The sequence below is a fragment of the Ovis aries genome, chromosome 1 (assembly GCF_016772045.2).
Source record: "Ovis aries strain OAR_USU_Benz2616 breed Rambouillet chromosome 1, ARS-UI_Ramb_v3.0, whole genome shotgun sequence".
Taxonomy (NCBI): Eukaryota; Metazoa; Chordata; class Mammalia; order Artiodactyla; family Bovidae; genus Ovis; species Ovis aries.
This window is the reverse complement of record NC_056054.1, coordinates 2,970,575-2,988,356: the sequence shown is the minus strand read 5'-3', so window position 1 is coordinate 2,988,356 and position 17,782 is coordinate 2,970,575. Positions and strand designations below refer to the sequence as shown.

The 17,782-nt window shown below is 53.1% G+C and overlaps 1 protein-coding gene across 8 annotated transcripts in view; it reads left to right on the top strand.

The window, feature by feature from the left end:
• TRAF3IP1 (TRAF3 interacting protein 1) overlaps window positions 1-17,782 on the top strand; it is a 61,232-nt gene that overhangs the window by 8,926 nt on the left and 34,524 nt on the right. Inside the window, exons 6-14 of one of the 8 annotated variants that reach the window (XM_015091638.3) lie at window positions 275-346; window positions 1,372-1,447; window positions 3,977-4,078; window positions 10,517-10,579; window positions 13,056-13,076; window positions 14,106-14,190; window positions 14,561-14,644; window positions 16,459-16,582; window positions 16,791-16,827. In XM_015091638.3, the coding sequence (XP_014947124.3) occupies window positions 275-346; window positions 1,372-1,447; window positions 3,977-4,078; window positions 10,517-10,579; window positions 13,056-13,076; window positions 14,106-14,190; window positions 14,561-14,644; window positions 16,459-16,582; window positions 16,791-16,827 (664 nt within the window). Of the gene's footprint in view, window positions 1-274; window positions 347-1,371; window positions 1,448-3,976; window positions 4,079-10,516; window positions 10,580-13,055; window positions 13,079-14,086; window positions 14,191-14,560; window positions 14,645-16,458; window positions 16,583-16,790; window positions 16,828-17,782 lie in introns of all 8 variants that reach the window. The other 7 variants (XM_060398710.1, XM_042244280.1, XM_060398725.1 and 4 more) reach the window with 7 other exon arrangements.

The window sequence follows — 17,782 nt, the reverse complement described above, 5'->3', positions numbered from 1 at the left end:
TGGGGGAGACGCTGCTCCCTGTTGTTTCCACCCCGCCCAGCCCCCCCAACCCCCCCAACCCCCCCACCCGGGCCTTGCCTCTGATACCTGTGGCCTTCCAGCCGCCGCTGGGGGGGTCCTGGTTGACCCAACACTGCTGGGGCTGGGGCGCTACTTGGCGCTTCTGTGTGAGTGGTTTGTCTTGCTATCTGTCAGCCTTAGAGAAAGTGTCTCGATGCTTTTTTAGATGTTACGGACTTGAGTAATTCTACAGTTTGAATTTTTTTTTTTACAGTCATCAAGCTCAGGAGAGATGTCTAAAAAGTTATCAGATGGATCTTTTAAAGACCCCAAAGCCGAAACAGAGGTAAAATTTGAAAATAACTTTAAGAGATGTAAACCCATAGCTGTGCTGAGACAGAACGTGCTGTGCCGTGGTCCTTCCCAGTGCCCAGGGCCTCAGGCGTGGGAGCCCACATTTGTTCAGTTGTAAGAGGAACAGTGTCGGTGGTTTCCTACCTGTGAAGTAGATGGGGCGTGTGCATCCTCCAGGTTTCTGGGGCAGACTCTGGGGACCCCTTGTACCTTTGTTTGACGGTTGTGACGGGTGGCGTGTAGAGGGGCCGGGTCATGGTGTGGGAGCGGGTGGGGTGGCTCTTTGGGTCAGTGTGGGGGGATTAAGTCACCAGGCAGATGGGGACGGAGGGCTGGCTGGAGGGGCCCTTCCTGCTGCGCTTAGCCTGGGGGCACCTTGCACTGTGCTCCCCCTGGATGGGGTACTGTCCAGGCCGTGCCCTCCTGGGGGTGTTTAGACTCCCCCTTACTTCATCATCCAAACTGAAGCTTGAAAAGTGTATCTGGGCAGCCACAGGGTAAATGGACAGGCGTGGAGTGGACGCTGCTGGTTAGGGCTCCATGTGGTGGCTTGAGAGAGGGGTTGGGCGGGGAACTGCACGAGAGGCCAGAGGGTCGGCCTTAGTGTCTCCTGTGGTTTATTGCTCTGTTTAGACAACATTGAGTAGGTTTGCACTCTCAGAGTTGTTCATAAGCACTGAAGTACTCAAGCTTGTATCGACAGAGGTCGAGTCCTCATAAACTCAGCTAAGACAGTGATTCTCAAGGGATGGTCAGTAGGTGGCTGACCTTCTTAGGGCTGTATAAAAAATGTGGAATTCTGTGTGAGGGTGAAGGAGGTTTCAGCTTCCTTCTGACCCCACGGTCAGGCCCTGCTGCCCTGATTGCCTTCAGCTCCCCTCTTGGAGCATCTGGGTGTTGTCCTGTTTCCTATTGGCTCTTTCCTTACGCTTGGATAATAAATCTGCTCATGATGCATGATGTTGCTATGTGGGGCATCAGTTAATTTTTTTTCTTTCTTTCTTTTTTTTTTTAAAGACTGAAATTTCCACCAGAGCATCCAGGTCAGTGACAACAAAGACGTCAAAGCGGCGATCCAAGAATTCAGTGGAAGGTACTGCACAGTTTATCACGTAATGTATCTGAAAGTATTAGACTCTTGGCCTTAACCACAGCATCCACTAGGGGAAAGCGTCTTTGGCTAGAAAGCAGGTTTGCCTTTGGAAGGCGTGAACAGAGACTGTGCAGAAACGATGCAGAGATGTGGCTTTCACACCCACACGCACATGTGTGCGCCTGCACGCGTGAGTGAGCCCACGACGTCAGGGACAGAGGATACCTCTTTGCTGGAGATCTGTGTTCTGATCTAAAGGATGAGGTTCGGCGCTATTTTTCTGGAGGTGTTCGTTAGTCTCCGTCTCTCTGACGCCTCTGAATGGGCAGGCTAGTTTCCTCCTGATACCAGGTGGACATGGAGAGCCTCCTGCCCTTAGACTGGTGGTGTTTATTTTACGGGCTGTCTAAAACAGTGTTTAAAACAAGAGCAGAAATTGTCCCTGGGGGTCATGCTGAAAGCTGGAGCTGAAGCAGATGAGCCTGGCCTGGGTTTGCCCGAGGGTGGTGCCTTGTTATGACAGACCAGGGAAAGAGTGTCAGTCTGTCCGGGGGTGGGAGGGACAGATGGTGCCCAGCAGTGCTGGAGGCTTCAGTGGAAGCATGGAGTAACTTTGAATGAGCAGTAGCTGTTCCTGAGAGTCATCTTCTCCCTAAATTGTGTAAACCTTAAAGTAAGTGTAGCCAGGATGTAGAGGTTGAGATTCTTCACTGGGACATTAAGCGTAGATGGCGCGTTTCGATCTTTGACATTGATAAATGAGTTAGTGAACGTTTTTGAGCCAGAAACTTCTTCTGTCTCTCAGGCCATCTCTGTGGGACAGGTTCCCAGGTGTGATTCCTGGCATAGACGCTGGTACGGACATCTGGAGGTTTCATCTGCGGTGGGCACTGTCCCAGTCCTCTCCCTTATACTTTCTTCCAGGATTTGTTTTGAGCCTTTGCTGACTTTCAGAGACACAAAGTGCTCAGAGTCTGAGTGGTCTCAATTTGCGTGAACTCTTTTAACATTAGGGACATCTGCCAATGTTTTTTGGCTTCCCTGATAGCTCAGTTGGTAAAGAATCCGCCTGCCGTGTTGGAGAGCCTGGTTTGATTCCTGGGTCGGGAAGATCCCCTGGAGAAGGGATAAGCTACCCACTCCAGTATTCTGGCCTGGAGAATTCCATGGACTGTGTAGTCGCCAATTTTTAAATAAGTATCTGTTTCTTGTATCTTTCCAGGTTTTTAATTCTGATTATGTTTGGCTTCTGACTTGCCTCGGTGTGGAATTTCTATGCAGCACCAGTCTGTTTGTGTGGTCTGCTCAGAGGTTTGAGAGATGAAGACCTGCGTCCCCGTGGTTGCTCTCCGGGTGCCCCAGGGTCGGCCCTGGCTGGCAGCGCCTTCTTGTCTGCTCTGCACTCTCCCTGCTGGTCTTCTGGGGTCTGGAGTCTGGGGTCTGCTGCTTCTGTTTCCGTTTTTCTCTTCCGTTTCACTGTCAGTTCCCTGGCATTTTTCTTTAAAAAAAAAAAATGCAAAGCTGTTTTATTTGCTTATTATTGCAGAGACATTTTCCAGTCACTTGAGTTCCATGGGTCAGAGAGTCCCACCTCCCATGAAACAGACTTGTCAGGAGGTGCCTGCATTTGGGTGAAGCCTAGGCTTTGTTCCTGGGATGCCTGGATCCTGCAGCTTTCAAGTTAGACAGGGGGTTCCCTCTCCGGAGACGTGTGTGCGGTGCTTGGGTGTGTCCGCCAGTCAGGGATCGCTCAGTTGTTTCTGGAAATGGTATCTTTCTTTGCCTCATTAATTTTTTGGTGGTCATTGTTGGAATATACACAGAAGCGTTACTGGTTTGTGTGGCTGTGTCTTCAGTCTAGCCTGGATCAAATCTTAGCACAGAGTTGTTGCACTGGCTCTTTTCATTTTCTAAGCTGGCAGTCGTGTCATCTGCTTTTCTCGTCTAATAACTCAGGTTGTTTGCGTCTGAGTTGACTGGTGCGCTTGTACCACAAGGTTCCTTTTATATGGTCTTTAAGAGATTTGGTTATCAGAGATTTGCTGGCTTTATGACATTAAGCTCTACTAAGCTACTGAAAAATAGGTGAACTCTTTTTTCTTCCCTGCCCACTTGCCGAGCGCGGACCTAGTAACCCCAGGTCCTCAACTGGCACAGCTGGCACTGCCCCCTCGTGTAACGGGTAGCGTTTGGGCAAGTGTCCGGCGTCCAGGAGGTGTGTGAGACACAGGTGCTCTGTGTTCCTGCTGAGAAGAGAAGCCTTGAGTTTACTAGAAGGGTGGGGGTGGGGGGAGTATCATGTTTGTTGAACATACTGAGAATCTGAAAGCCATTCCAGAATCTCTAGAGGATCGAAAAAGCATTCTACTTAAGAATATGAGAGGTTTTTTTTTTTTTCGCTTATTCTTAATTAGTGAATTGTGGCAAAGTGAAGCGCTGTCAGCTAGGGAATGCATTTAAATTTCATTCGTTCAATAATATGCAGCATTACCAATTAATACATATTTTCATTGTGCAATTTCACGTCAGGAAGAAGGGACTCTAGAACCAGTGAAAATAGTCTCTCCCCTGAAAAAGAGCGTAACTCTTCCTCCAGTAAAGCTAAGAAGGAGCATGCCGTGAAACAGTTCGGTAAGACTGAGTGAGCCCCAGGGGAGGCTGAGAGCGCGGGCCGGTGTGTCGAGACCTTTAGCTGCCGGATCCTCTGCTTGGCCACCGAGCTGCTGCCCTGGAGATGCGCCTGCTCGGCTCTGGGAGGGGGCCCTGGCGCTGCAGCACTGCCCTCGGGCGGCCGGGGTGGGGCAGGGCAGCGGGGCCGCCGACCCCGGGGTCTGAGCCACAGGGCGCCCCACCCCCAAGCGAAGGTGCCCTGCCGCAGATCAGGCCCTGGCCCGTGGTCCACAGGAGGCTCCCATTGTTCTGCAGATGTCTGTGGGGCCCCTGCCCTCATGCAGAGTTTGCTCTAGAGGGAGAAGACAGGCAAGAAGGAGAGGTCAGGGAGTATACCTTTTCTGTGAGATAATAAGGAGAGGTCAGGGTGTACAGTTTCTATTAGATAATAAGGAGAGGTCAGGGTATACACCTTCTATCAAATAATAAGGAGAGGTCAGGGTGTACACCTTCTGTTAGATGATAAGGAGAGGTCAGGGTGTATACCCTGTATTAGATAATAAGGAGAGGTCAGGGTATACACTTTCTATTAGATAATGAGAGGTCAGGGTATACACCTATCAAATAATAATGAGAGGTCAGGGTGTACACCTTCTGTTAGATAATAAGGAGAGGTCAGGATGTATACCTTCTATCAGATAATAAGGAGAGGTCAGGGTATATACCCTCTATTTTATAATAAGGAGAGGTCAGGGTATATACATTCTGTGAGATAATAAAAAGAGGTCAGGGTGTATACCTTCTGTTAGATAATGAGAGGTCAGGGTGTATACCCCCTATTAGATAATAAGGAGAGGTGAGGGTATATACCCTCTATTTTATAATAAGGAAAGGTCACGGTATATATCCTCTATTTTATAATAAGGAGAGTTCAGGGTGTATACATTCTGTGAGATAATAAGGAGAGGTCAGGGTATACACCCTCTATCAGATAATAAGGAGAGGTCAGGGTGTATACCTTCTATCAGATAACAAGCAGAGGTCAGGGTGTATACCCTCTATTGTATAATAAGGAGAGGTCAGGGTATATACCCTCTATTAGATAATAAGGAGAGGTCCAGGTGTACACCTTCTATTAGATAATAAGCAGAGGTCAGGGGATATACCCTCTATTAGATAATAAGGAGAGGTCAGGGGATATACCCTCTATTAGATAATAAGCAGAGGTCAGGGGATATACCCTCTATTAGATAATAAGCAGAGGTCAGGGGATATACCCTCTATTAGATAATAAGGAGAGGTCCAGGTGTACACCTTCTATTAGATAATAAGCAGAGGTCAGGGGATATACCCTCTATTAGATAATAAGCAGAGGTCAGGGGATATACCCTCTATTAGATAATAAGGAGAGGTCAGGGGATATACCCTCTATTAGATAATAAGGAGAGGTCAGGGGATATACCCTCTATTAGATAATAAGGAGAGGTCCAGGTGTACACCTTCTATTAGATAATAAGCAGAGGTCAGGGGATATACCCTCTATTAGATAATAAGCAGAGGTCAGGGGATATACCCTCTATTAGATAATAAGGAGAGGTCCGGGTGTACACTTTCCTATTAGTTTAGCAAAGAGCCTTTTGAAGGGAAAGGACGCCTAGAGGGGTAGGGGTCCAGGCCCGGGGTGTCTGCACAGAGTCAGCTCGGATCACTGAGCGCATGAGCTATGGGTGTCCAGGACTGGCCAGAGGCCCATCGCTGAGACAGCCTTGCCTGTTTGTGAGCCTGGGAGCCAGGTGGAGAGGCTGGAGCAGAGAGAGGGCAAGTGACCGGAGACCGGGCTCCTGAGTGGTAGGCTGGGTCCGTCGGGGGCTGTGTCTGCCGGCCGGGCTGTTTAAGTGTGAACGCAGCCTCTGGGGGTGTCCAGCAGTGGGCGGCACCTATTCCCGAGGAAAGGAGTCGGACGGAGGGTCAGTCCTGGGGGCTGGAGCCTGACCCTGGGTGGTGTCGTTTATGGCCACGGGGAAAGCTTTGGGAGAAGCTGGTTGGTGGATCGGGTGGCTGGGCCAGGATTTCTGTTTTGGAGGCATTACGTTCAAGGCACCCGTGAGACAGCCGGGTAGAGGTGTTGGGGCTGCGGGCGGGCGTGTGGCCCGGGGTTCAGGGAGAGACCTGGAGAAGCCGCGTGATGTGAAAGGAGCCGGGAATTCCCAGGGTGGCGCAGGTCCTTCATGCAGTGACTCATCTCGAGGAGCGGGGCGCCCAGGATTCGAGGGTCGGAGCGGAGGGGCGGCTCTGGCGGAGGAGACACAGGCCAGCACGGTAGAGGCAGGCTTGGAGAGGGGCATCCTGAAGCCAGGAAGGGGGCGTCTTACCAGTGTCCCGTGGAGACTGGAGAACTGGCCGTTGAGTAGACGGGACAGCCAGTTGGCGACCTTGGCAGAAACCCCTGTAAATCCCAACAAACCAAAGCAACCGGATACAAAGCCTTCGCAATATTTTAATCTGTTGTTAACTATTCATGTCAGGAAGAAAGGAGAATATTGTTTCAGCTAAAATTTTAGACCCCATAGTGCCTGGATTAAATAATGAACCAGATCAGGAAACTACAACTTCAGAAATATGTGAGAAAGATATATTCTTTAGTTTAGATTCCTCACTGCTTTGATAAGAAATATTTACATCTCAGTTTGGTTTTCTTTTCTTTTTTATTATTCCCACCACTTTAATGTTCATCCGATTCTTTTCACAATGTATTGAAGACCGAAAATGACTTGATATTCTGTTTGCTTTAATCTGCTAAGTTTTATAATGAAAAAGAGTAACTGAGCTTGACGTTAACCTTTTCTTGCCTTTTTATGTGTGACATTTCTGAATCTAAGTGAAAGTGCTTTCTTTTATCTTGGCTGCTAGGATTTAATGAAGTAGTGTGGATAGATAGTTATCTCTCATTTTTCCAGACGACTCTGCTGTGTTCTATTAAGAAAACGCTCCACCATAAGTGGGCTTCCCCCATGCTCAGCGGTAAAGAATCTGCCTGCAATGCGGGTTCCATCCCTGGGTTGGGGAGATCCTCCGGAGGCAGAAATGGCGGCCGGCTCCAGTCTTGTTGCCTGGAAACCCCCTTGGACAGAGGAGCCTCGTGGGGTTGCAGAGTCGGACGCGACTGAGCGAGAGCATGGCCTTGCCGCAGGAAATATTTTAAGGTGCTCGGAGCTCCTGGGGGCAGTGTCCCCATGGCGCACCCTTTACATTTGAGGCTGGCAGTGTGACGTGTGCACATGTCCTCGCCCTGCTGGTACAGTGAGGTTAGATGTGCAGATTCGGAATTTCAGTGGGATCATCAGAGATGACAGCTGCGTGTCGTCTTCTGTGATGTTTAGCTCAGTTCTTCAGAAGTGTGGCAATTCTTGAGTGACATTTAAGGGGGAAAATAGTGTAAATCTTGACTTCAGGGAAAGGTAACCGTTTTTCTGGGCTGAGCTTGCCTCGGATCTAGCTGGTTTGTAAACATTCAGTAATTGTAGCTAGAACAGCAGCAGGCCCACCTTTCTGTGCTTGCGTTCTGCCTTTCCTCATTTTTTTTTTTTTGCGTTTCTAAGAGATGTATGTGCAAGCCTTCTGCTCCATTGTCGGTTCAGCAGTGACGATCCGTGGTTTTTCTGTTCCAAGTAGGTCAGCCCTGTGTGGTTTATCTGGGTCTTGAGCAGTGTGGGGGACAAATGACCTACATCGGGGCAGAGCGCTTTCTTACGGATGGACACTTTGTTCTCAGTGACCACACGGGTTGTGCCATTCAGCCACATCTTGTGATGGTTTGTTTCACTTCTGTGGGAGCTTTTCTCAGCCCCTCGGGGGTCCCTGAGCCGTGGGAAAGGGGAGTGGGCCAGGGGTGAAGCTGGAGTGAGAGGTTGCCGCTCACAGGCAGCTGGGCGGCCCACGTGGACGCACCTCGCCTCCAGAGCCAGACTGCGTCCCTGCTGGCCTGGAGCGAGCTGCGGGGTGTGCTCGCTGAGCTGGCATCTCCTCGTGGGTGCTGGGTGTGAGAAGGCCCGCCTGGAGGGTCCCTGCAGTGGCTGCCGAGTCGGCAGGCGTGCCGTGCACGACGGCTCCAGGGCTGGTCACTTACACAGCTGGCAGAGCCCCCAGTCGGGGTGAGCCAGCGCTGTGCGGAGAGGGCGTGATGGGTTTAAAGTCAGCTCAGAGAGTTGTTTCGCACTGTGTGGATCTTTGTAGACCTTTATCTGCAGCTGTGAAAATAATGGGAGCTGCGCCTTGAAGGAGCACAGAGCCCTGACTGGGGCCTCCGACCAGTGCTTTGTGGAGATGAGGGGGAGCCTGGTGCCACCTGGTGGCCACGCGCCGAGTCCCAAGCGCTCGCTGTGCCTGGGTGTGGTCCTGGCTACCTGGGCTTGGGGGCCCCTCCCCACAGGCCCTTCCTCCCTCGAGCCTGTTCTTTTTGTCTCTTCATCCGCTTTGAATCTGGAATATCCCCGCACCTGACTTCTGTCCCAGATCGTTGACTTTCCAGAGTGCTGCGGTTGCTGGTCGGGTGCAGCATGTCTGCCTGCTTGTTCCTCGTGGTATCATTTAGCTTAGAGCCCCCCGCCCCCCTCTCACCTCCCATATTTCCCTTGGATCTAAAGACCTGATCAGACTTGGGCTGAAGAGCCTGCTCGCCCTCACCCTGCATAGTGCCGCTGTGCCCTTTGCTTTACGTCCCGTCAGGATGCACTCAGCGTCTCTGCACCCCAGGATGTGAGGCTGGGGCTGATACCTGTGCCAGGCAGCTCCCCCGGTGTAAAGCCTGGATGTTTGCGTTTGCACTGGGACATGGTCAGCAGCCCTGTGTGGCTAGACGCTGCACAGAGCCCTGGCAGAGCGCGGGCTTGTGCCGTGCTGCGGGCCAGTGCTGGCTGAGGCGCTTCCGGGGAGTAACTGGGGTGGCCCCACCAGGCGCCCCAGCTTTGCGCATGTGGTCTCACTGGGGTGAGAGCCCCCTCCAGGAGCGCGTTTGGCCCTCGTCCTCACCTGCGGGACTCGGTAATTACCAGTACTTCAATCAGCAGGTGGCGCCCATGCGCTACGGTTTTTTTCTGTGCCAATTCATAGTGATTTTAATTTCTAATTTTTTTCTAAAGCTGTTGTTTGCCAAGCTGGCTAACCTCCGCTCTCTGAATAAGGACTGGTTGTAGTATTATTAGTGAAGGTGTAGTCTGTTTTTTTATGTACTTTCTATTTCTGTGAATTTGGGGTTTATTAAACCTCACTGTAAGACTACTTGTAGAAATGTTAAAACAACCATCGTCAGCCTCTCGAAAAATAGAGAAAGAACTTTGAGGAGATGAAATTGTGCGAAGTGTCCTTGGTCTCCTCGAGCTACGGACAGAACGCATCTGTAATTCACTTACTGTGTTGGTGGCGTTTGCCGCAGTATAGAAAGTATTTGACGCTTCCGAATAGCATGTGACAACTTAAAGTGATTGGGGTGTTTTCTTCTAAAATTGGTCGTCTACTGCCCAGCTTGCCCTGATTTTTAGATTTGTTTGTTTTAGAACGTAATAGTACTTCATGTCGGTTCTTTGGTTGCTGTCTGTGAGATATCATAAACAATTAACTACTTGAATCAGGCTGTTTAGGTCCACATCATTCTTAACAGATCAAAAAAAATTTCCTCAGAAAATTGTATGCTGTCTATCCTATGTAGTTCTACATAAAATGAAGCCACTTTTTATTCGACAAGAACAAAGGTTCTCTGGTTCACAATGACAGCGTAATTCTGACATGAGCTCCTTCTCTGAGCACCTGTGAGTGATCATGAGACTGTGCTCCAGGAAAGGGACATCTTCCCGGCTTCATGCTTGTCTCCGGATCCCTCTTAGATATGGGGAGCGGCGCTTGGGTAATGGATCAGGTTTCCTCCCTGGTTCTTGCCACAATTCAGTGTGTCCCCTCAGCCCCCCTGCTTTCGTTTTCAATAGAAATATTTTATTTCTCGGGTACTTGATATTTTTTTCTATTTTGGTCAACATCTGTCAGTCAGTAAACAGTAGGCAGGTGTGCTGGAGCTTCCGACGTGTGTAGGGCTGTGCGGAGGCGGGAGTGCTTTGCTCCTGCCGTCCTGAAGCTGCAGCCTCCAGGGGGGACTGGTGGTGTCAGGCCGTCCTGGAAAATGGTGTGGGGGAGGCCCCCGGCCTCTGCCTCGACTGAGTGGGTGGGGCCTGCCCATTTCCTGGGCTCCCCTTCCCCACTCCTGACCCCAGAGCCAGGCTTGGGGGGAGTGGTCCAGGTGCATCCTCTAGAAAGCCACCCTGGGTCATCCCTGGGGAACTGGCGGTGGGGAGGCACAGAGGCGTCAGGTGCCGCCTGTGACCCCGCTGCACGTCCCCCTGTTAATCACCCGCCTTAACTATCTGACGTCAGGAGCGAAAGAAGCCAATACTAACTCAGCTAGTGTTTCAGATGACAGTGCAGCCAGTCCGTGGAGAGGCAGCGCTGAGTCAGAGCCGGCCACGAAGCAGAAAGGTAAGAGGGAGGGTGGTCACCCGCACGTCCCCCACACGGGGTGTCCCGGGGTCATGGCCTCAGCCGCAGGCTCCCAGGCCTCTGACCCCCGCCGAGGCCCAGCCCCTTGTCGTCCACGCTCAGGACCAAACATGGCTGGTGACTCGTTCTTGCCTGTTTGATAAACTAGAGGAGAGCGTCCTAGTCCCAGCCCAAGGGCAGCAGACCTTCCCGAGTCCCGAGTTCCTCCTGAGCCCAGAAGTGTCGGGGTGACCCAGGGACAAGCCTCAGTTGCTACTGGGGCTCCCGGAGGCCGGGCCGCAGCCCCAGGTTTCCCGCCCAAAGAGGCCTTCCCAGCAGCTCAGAGGCCGTCTCCACTCTGACCTCTCTGTGACGTTCTCCCTGGTGGCTCAGACGGGAAAGCGCCTGTCTAGAATGCGGGAGACCTGGATTCGATCCCTGGGTTGGGAAGATCCTCTGGAGAAGGAAATGGCAAGCCACTCCAGGACTATTGCCTGGAAAATCCCATGGACAGAGGGGCCTGGTCGGCTGCAGCCCATGGGGTCGGACAGGACTGAGTGACTTCACTATTCACTGTTCTCTGTCTCAAGCCCCCTCACCAGGGTTCTGCTTTCAAGCACGAATGTTTTTCATCAGCATTTAAAAAAAAAATAATTGTAGTAAAGTTATACATTCAGTATTTGCTTTTTTAAAAAAAAAGGATTTTGATTGGAGTACGGTTGCTTTGCGATGGTGTGTCGGCACAGTGAACCAGCGTACGTGCACACACATCCCCCGATTTCTGGGCCAGCGTGCGCTTCTTCAGGCCCTGGAGGTCCTGCCGGGCGTGGAGGGGCGCCCTGCCCGCTGCTCCCATGTCGTGCCCCAGCGCCAGGCCCGGCACAGGTGTCCAGGCTGCAGGGGTGTGGGCAGGTGAGGGCTCGTGTTTGCCAGCCTGTTCAGCAGAAAGTGCCTGTCGGAGACCTGCGGTGCACCCAGCCCTCGGGCAGAGAGCGCCTGAGTGAGCTGAAGCCTCAGGCGCTGCAGCAGATGGTGTGGGGGTGATCTGCGGGGAGACTTCACACTGGGGTCAGGGAGGCCCTCGGGGCAGGGCAGGGGCGGAAGTTGGGGCCAGTGGCTGTATTGCAAGCTTGGAGACAGGACGCTGATGCTGTTTTTAGGGGTGAGTGGCTTCATGACGCTCAGATCGTGTGGGAAGCGTAGTGCGTGGTCCAGAGGCCAGACTGGCCCGGGCTGTGGGGTGATGGGGAAGGACGGAGCAGTGGGGTTGCCTGGAAGCGTGTGGACACCCGAGGGCGGATGCACCTGAAGGCAGGGGGGCCGCTGGTGGCCTTGACGGGCTGGGAGCCTGGCGGTGGGGCGCCAGCCAGGGACGAGGGAGGAAGGCAGAGGGGGCTTCGGCCCGGGCGTTGCGGGTGGAGGCTGGGTGGTGCAGGCAGAGCCCAGGGCCGGGGGCGTCTGTGAGGTGGGGTGCCGTGCTGGGCTGGGGGCAGGCCGCCGAGTGTGTGCAGCGCCTGGGGTCAGCTCAGGACTCGGCCACCCTCGGAGCCCCTCGTGGCCCACAGCCCCTCCTGGCTCTGAAGAAGGCCCGGGGCCATGGTGTCGGGGCCTCGGGGGCAAGGCAGCTCTCGCACCGGTCCCTTCGCACCCCCGCGCATCCTCCCAGGCTGCCCCGTCTTCCAGACTGCCCTCTGCGTGGCTGGACCTCTAGGAGGCAGGTGTCTGAGGCCCAAGGCTGGCCCCCTGCGCCCCCAGAGCCGGCCCCTTTGGGGCGGCCTGTCTGTGGCCCTGACCTTGGTGTCCACAGGCCGCTTTTGCAGTCTGGCCCTCCCCGCGTTTAAGCGTGTGTCCTCCGGGTCCCTAGGCCGTCCCTGGGGGCGTCTGTTCTCGTCCTGCGTCCAGGGACTTTGGCTCTTGTGCGCGCGTGTTCGTGTGCTTTCAGAGACCAGCGCAGAGACCGTCCTGGGTCCATCCGCCCTTCAGTGCTTCCCTCCTTGGTTGTGGCCTCGGCCGTCACGCTTGTCCCTATCACGTGGCACTTGGAGGCAAAGTCCGGGGTGACGAGTACCGAGGCGGGCTGCTGAGGGCAGACGCCCTCCCGCCTGGGAGCCGACGAACAGACCCTCGCGGCTGACTCGCGTGGCACGGCCCGCCTGCCTGCGCCTGGCTCTGCTGCCTCCCGCCTCTGTGCCTGCCACTCAGCTCTGTGACTGACGCGCTGTCTCCTCATTCCTATCTCCTGTTTTCAAGTAATGACATATTATGATTCATGGTTTTGTTTGTCTGTCTCTCTCTAAAAATAAAACTCTGGCATTAGGAAGCCGGAAAAAAGACTATGAGGAAATGACCATTTTTCCCCTAATGGACATCCAAAGTTATTACTAATATATTTTTCTCAAATCCCGTTCTGATCATTAAATATACTGAAGTTTCCTGACAGAAATTGATTCTTTGATGTACTTTTTTTTTTTTTTAGGTGACTGTTCTAGTGATGCAGGTAAGTAATGGCCTTAAATAAATGTTTGGTATAAATTGTGTCCATGTGTACAGATACTAACATGCACTCTCAGATTTATGTTTTATACATTGTTAGTGAAAGTAGCTTAAGGAAACATAGCCACCAATTTAAGATTTAACTTTTTATGTTTTAAAAGAATGCATTTCAGGAATTTTTTTCTTGAGTATAAATTATATTTCCAATAATCAAATTCTGGTTTTACTACTTTCTAACATATAAAGCACTTTCAGTTTAAATAGTAGAGTAAATTTAATTGTCTTAATAGTTTGGGTTTATTGTTTACGGATTAAATCTTTATCAAAATGAACAAAACTTTATTCAGATTATAAAAATAATATGGTACAGAGCCAAAATAAAAAAACTTTAAATATGAAGAAAATGAAAAGCATTGGTAATCCCAGTGCTCATAACTTGGATGAGTGTCCTTTTAGACCCCCACCTACGCTATGTAATTGTTAGATATGTTACCCACTCCACTGTCCTTGCCTGGAGAAGCCCGTGGACAGAGGAGCCTGGCAGGCGACCGTCCACGGGGTCACAGGGAGCCGACACGACCGAGGACAGCACGCTGTTGATTACGCGTGTGTCAACACGATGACTGTCTCACACGAGCGTGTGACACGAGGCCAAACCGCAGCTCCCCGAGTTTGCTGGTGTCTGTCCCTGTGGTGGGTGGCGGCTGAGCACCTCGACACACGCGTGTTTACACGTGTGTGTCCGCTTCTGTCCTTGGGCTGTGTTTTCCTTTCAGTTAAATTGCTGACCTGACAGACCTACCTGCTGAATTCTGTTTTCTTGAGAAGTGGACCCAGTTTGTACTTTGAGTCTGCCCATGTCCCCACACCTCCCCCAAATTTAGATACCAAGAGTCTGTTTTAATTTCATCAAAATGATGAGAAAATTGTCATTCATATTTGTCATTGTTTCGATGGCTGTCTCTTCACATGTTTACTTGTTCTGTTCTTTTTTTCCTTTTCGAACTTGCTGGTGGACCGGCCGCCCGTCCAGAAGGAGATGTTGGAGCTCCCGGCCAGGAGAAGAGCGAGGCGCCCGAGAGCCCCGAGCCGCCCGGCGAGCTCCCGGCGGCCGTCAGGTCTGTGCGCCGGCCGTACTGCCCCAGCTCGTGCGCTGCTTGAGCTCAGCCGTGAGCAAGTGTTTGTTCAGAGAAGGCAAAGCCCGCTTAATCTTCTCATACCTGAGGTGCACCCGACTCCTGTGAGCATTTCAGAGGTTAAGGGAGATTTGTCCTCTCAGCTGAATTCTGTCACGGGTTTGATTCCTGGTCGTTACGTTTACCACTCTTTTTACCTTAACGAGATTAAGAGGTGGATGCTTTTAGACGTCCCTAATACTCTGCAGACCGCGTCCTAACTGGCAGGTTGGAGGTGGCCTGGAAGTGAGCACTAGCCTGGGTATTCTTCTGTCCACTGGGAAACGCACAAGTGTCCTGTGTCTCTTTTCAGGAGGATACCTCGGCCTGGGAGCGCACGGCCCGCGCCTCCCCGGGTTCGACGGCAGGAGAGTGTGGAGGCGCTGACCACAGACAGGTGGGGGCCTGGGCAGCCACGTCGGTGTCTGGGCACCGGGAGTGGGGGTGGGGCTTCCCCAGTGCGGGTGGGGCTGGCAGGGGTGGCGCACAGGCTGAGGTGGGAGCGCAGCACCTGGGGGGGCCCCAACCTCTAAGCACGGGCCAGACCGCCTCCACCCAGGGGTTCGTGCTCTGCAATCACATCTTTGCCACTGTGGGGAAAGTGTATGCCTTCCATCTCTAGATAAGAGAATTTTCTGAGCATAAGGACAGTCCGGGGAAAATGGGATAAAAGAATGTAAAGGCTTAATCGCACAAAGATTAGAGACAAAAGACAGAAAGTCGTGAGCAGTATAGACAGGCCACACGCAGGGCTTCATGAATGTTACGGGTCTCCCTGAGGACCCAGTGTGGACACGCTGCGAAGTGTCAGAGTGAGGGGCAGGAGGAGGAGAGCGGGCTGGTTGGAGCGGGCTTCAGCTGGGAGGGAGGCAGGGCCAAGGCAGCGCCGGTGTGTCTTTTAAGCCTTGTTGCCCAGGGGATCGAAGGAATGAGGCAGCAGGTGGTGGTGGGAAGGCCTGAGAGAAGTTAGAGTTCCTGTTTCTAAGGTGGTGGGGATGGTCCAGTCGGGAGGGGAGACGGGAGGCACGGGTGGTGTGGGTTGGGGGCAGGCTGTTGGGAAACAGCGGGCGTGTTGGGGGACTGGCCTCACGGAGAGGGGGCTGGTGGGCGGGCGAGGTCCTGGGCGGTGAGCTCCTGGCTCTTTGTCTTTCTCCTGAGCTGACGGTGAGTCTGGGGGTGGAGGCTTGGGGCTCAGAGGAAAGAGAGGAGGGCCTGGTGCCCAGACTGGACCAGGGCCGAGGTCCTTGTTCGGGGCTGCCCCTGGGGACATTTTGTGGCATCGGGACTGGGGAGGACGTGGAGACAAGGCGCCCGGGGTCGAGCTGGGCTCGGGGCCAGGGTGCTGCTGAGCCTCCTGCAGAGGACAGGCCGCCCACCCCAGAGGCCCGCAGAGCGTGGAGAGGCAGGGTGTGCTCACGGGCGCCCCCAGGGCACGAGGTGAAGGGTCCAGTCAGCATTACGTGGACTTTTCTCCAGCCAGAGATGGGAAGACTCTCGGGTGGGGTGGGGTGGTCACGGAGCAGGGGCTTGGATTCGGGGCTGAGTGTCTGCTGTCTGTGGCGGTGACCAGGCCCCGCCATAGGCCTGTGGCTGAGAGAGGGGTGCAGGAGCATTTGGGGGCCCCCGAGCCCAGCGACTGGGTGGGACCTCTCCAGCACTGGGGGTGCAGCGTGGGCCCCAGGGCTGGCCGGTGAGGGCGATCAGGGCTGGAGTTGAGGGCGAGAGCGCTGGTTCTCGGAGAAGCTCAGTCAGTTCCATTCAGTCACTCAGTCCTGTCCCATGGACTGCAGCACGCTAGGCTTCCCTGTCCATCACCGACTCCTGGAGCTTGTTCAAACTCATGTCCATTGAATCGGTGATGCCATCCAGCCATCTCATTCTCTGTCAAATGGCAGACAACATTCATCTGTTGTCAGAGAAGCTCAGACAACACGGAATTTGGAGTTGGCAGATTTTAGGGAGCGTAGTCCAGAAGCCAGTGTAAGCACAGGGAAACCATGCCCTCCCCTGCATCTGCAGAGTGGAGGCCTGGGAGGGGGTCAGCGGCCGCTGAGGGCTCCGGGAGGCCTGGCCTCCCCAGGGCACGGGGTGAAGGGGTGGCAGGCGGGGAGACTTGGGCAGGACTGAGCACGCAGTTCCAGGTGCCTGGGGTTGATGGGAGTGCGTGGCCAGGGGAAGCTTTCCGACGGAACCCAGTTTCTCTTCGTTTAGGACGGGGAGTGGTAAAACCGTGTCCAATGTGATCACCGAGTCGCAGAACTCTGACAACGAGGAAGACGACCAGTTTGTGGTGGAGGCCACCCCACAGCTCCCCGAGATGTCGGAGCTTGAAATGGTGGGTGAAGCGTGGCGCGCGTTGGGTCGTCACCCGCCGGGCTGAGTCCTCCCGCTCTGAGATCTGTGTGCACAGAGCTTTCCTCTGAAGTTCCAGTTAGTTTTCCACCCTCTTTAACCTGGTCCCTACCCTGATGAGATCCACGCGGGTGTGGGCTTGGGATCTCAGCAAGCCTGAGCCTCTTTTCTCTGCTTCCTCTCCTGCTCAGGCCCAGGCGGTGGACCTGGAGGAAGACGAGAAGCACGGTGAGTCATGGGCCAGTGCGCGTGCCCCGGGTGTGTCCTCTGTGCTCTGAAAGGGCCTGGTGAAGTGAGCTTGGTCTGCCGTGGTTTGCCCAGGGGTCTGAGTAGCAGTAGAGAGGATGCCGTGGCACCAATGCCTCCTCGGTGTGTGGTTCATCCTGGGGACGATGGAAGCCATTGGGGATGGGGGCAGGACCCGGAGGTCAGCGGTGGGCAGCTGTGGAGATGACGTCCCTTCTTACCCACACGGTTAGACCATGGCATTGGGGGACTCCTGAGGTCCCCTCCAGGTCGACAGTTCTGTAATACTGTTTTCTTTCCAGGAAGTGTCTTTTTTTTTTTTTCCGGCCACAGCGTGAGGCATCTGGGATCTTAGTGCCCCCATCTGGGATTGAACCCCTGCTTCCTGTTTTGGGAATGTGGTGTCTTCGCCCCCGAACCACGAGGGAGGTCCCCACAATGTCTTCTCTTAGTTCAAACGTGTGTAAAGGCCGAGAGAGTAGTCTGGCGAACGCTGGGCTATCATGCAGCTTTTGCAGTGAGCGGTCGTCTTGTCTTACCTCCATCTCCACCCAAGGTGACCCCCCACTCCCCACATTTTTCAGGTTCTGGAGAGCATCATTTCTGTTGTGAACAGGTTTTTATTTTTAAAGAATAATATCCATAAAATTCTGTAAATATAAAAAAAAAAAAGAATAATATCCATATTTCCATTATTGCCTGTAAAAAACAGTCGTCCCTGCTTTTTATATCGTCTAGTGCTTGTTTTTTATCCCAGTTGTTTTGTGTTTTTTTCCTAGTTCTTTTGAGTCAGAATCCAGGTAAGGTCCCTGTGTTTGCAGCTGACTGATCTAACTCTTAATTCTCTCTGTAGAATCCGCCTCCCACCCCATCCCACTTGTGATTTATTTGTTGAAGAGGCTGGTTGCTTGTCCTCTAGGGTTCCTCACAGTTGGGT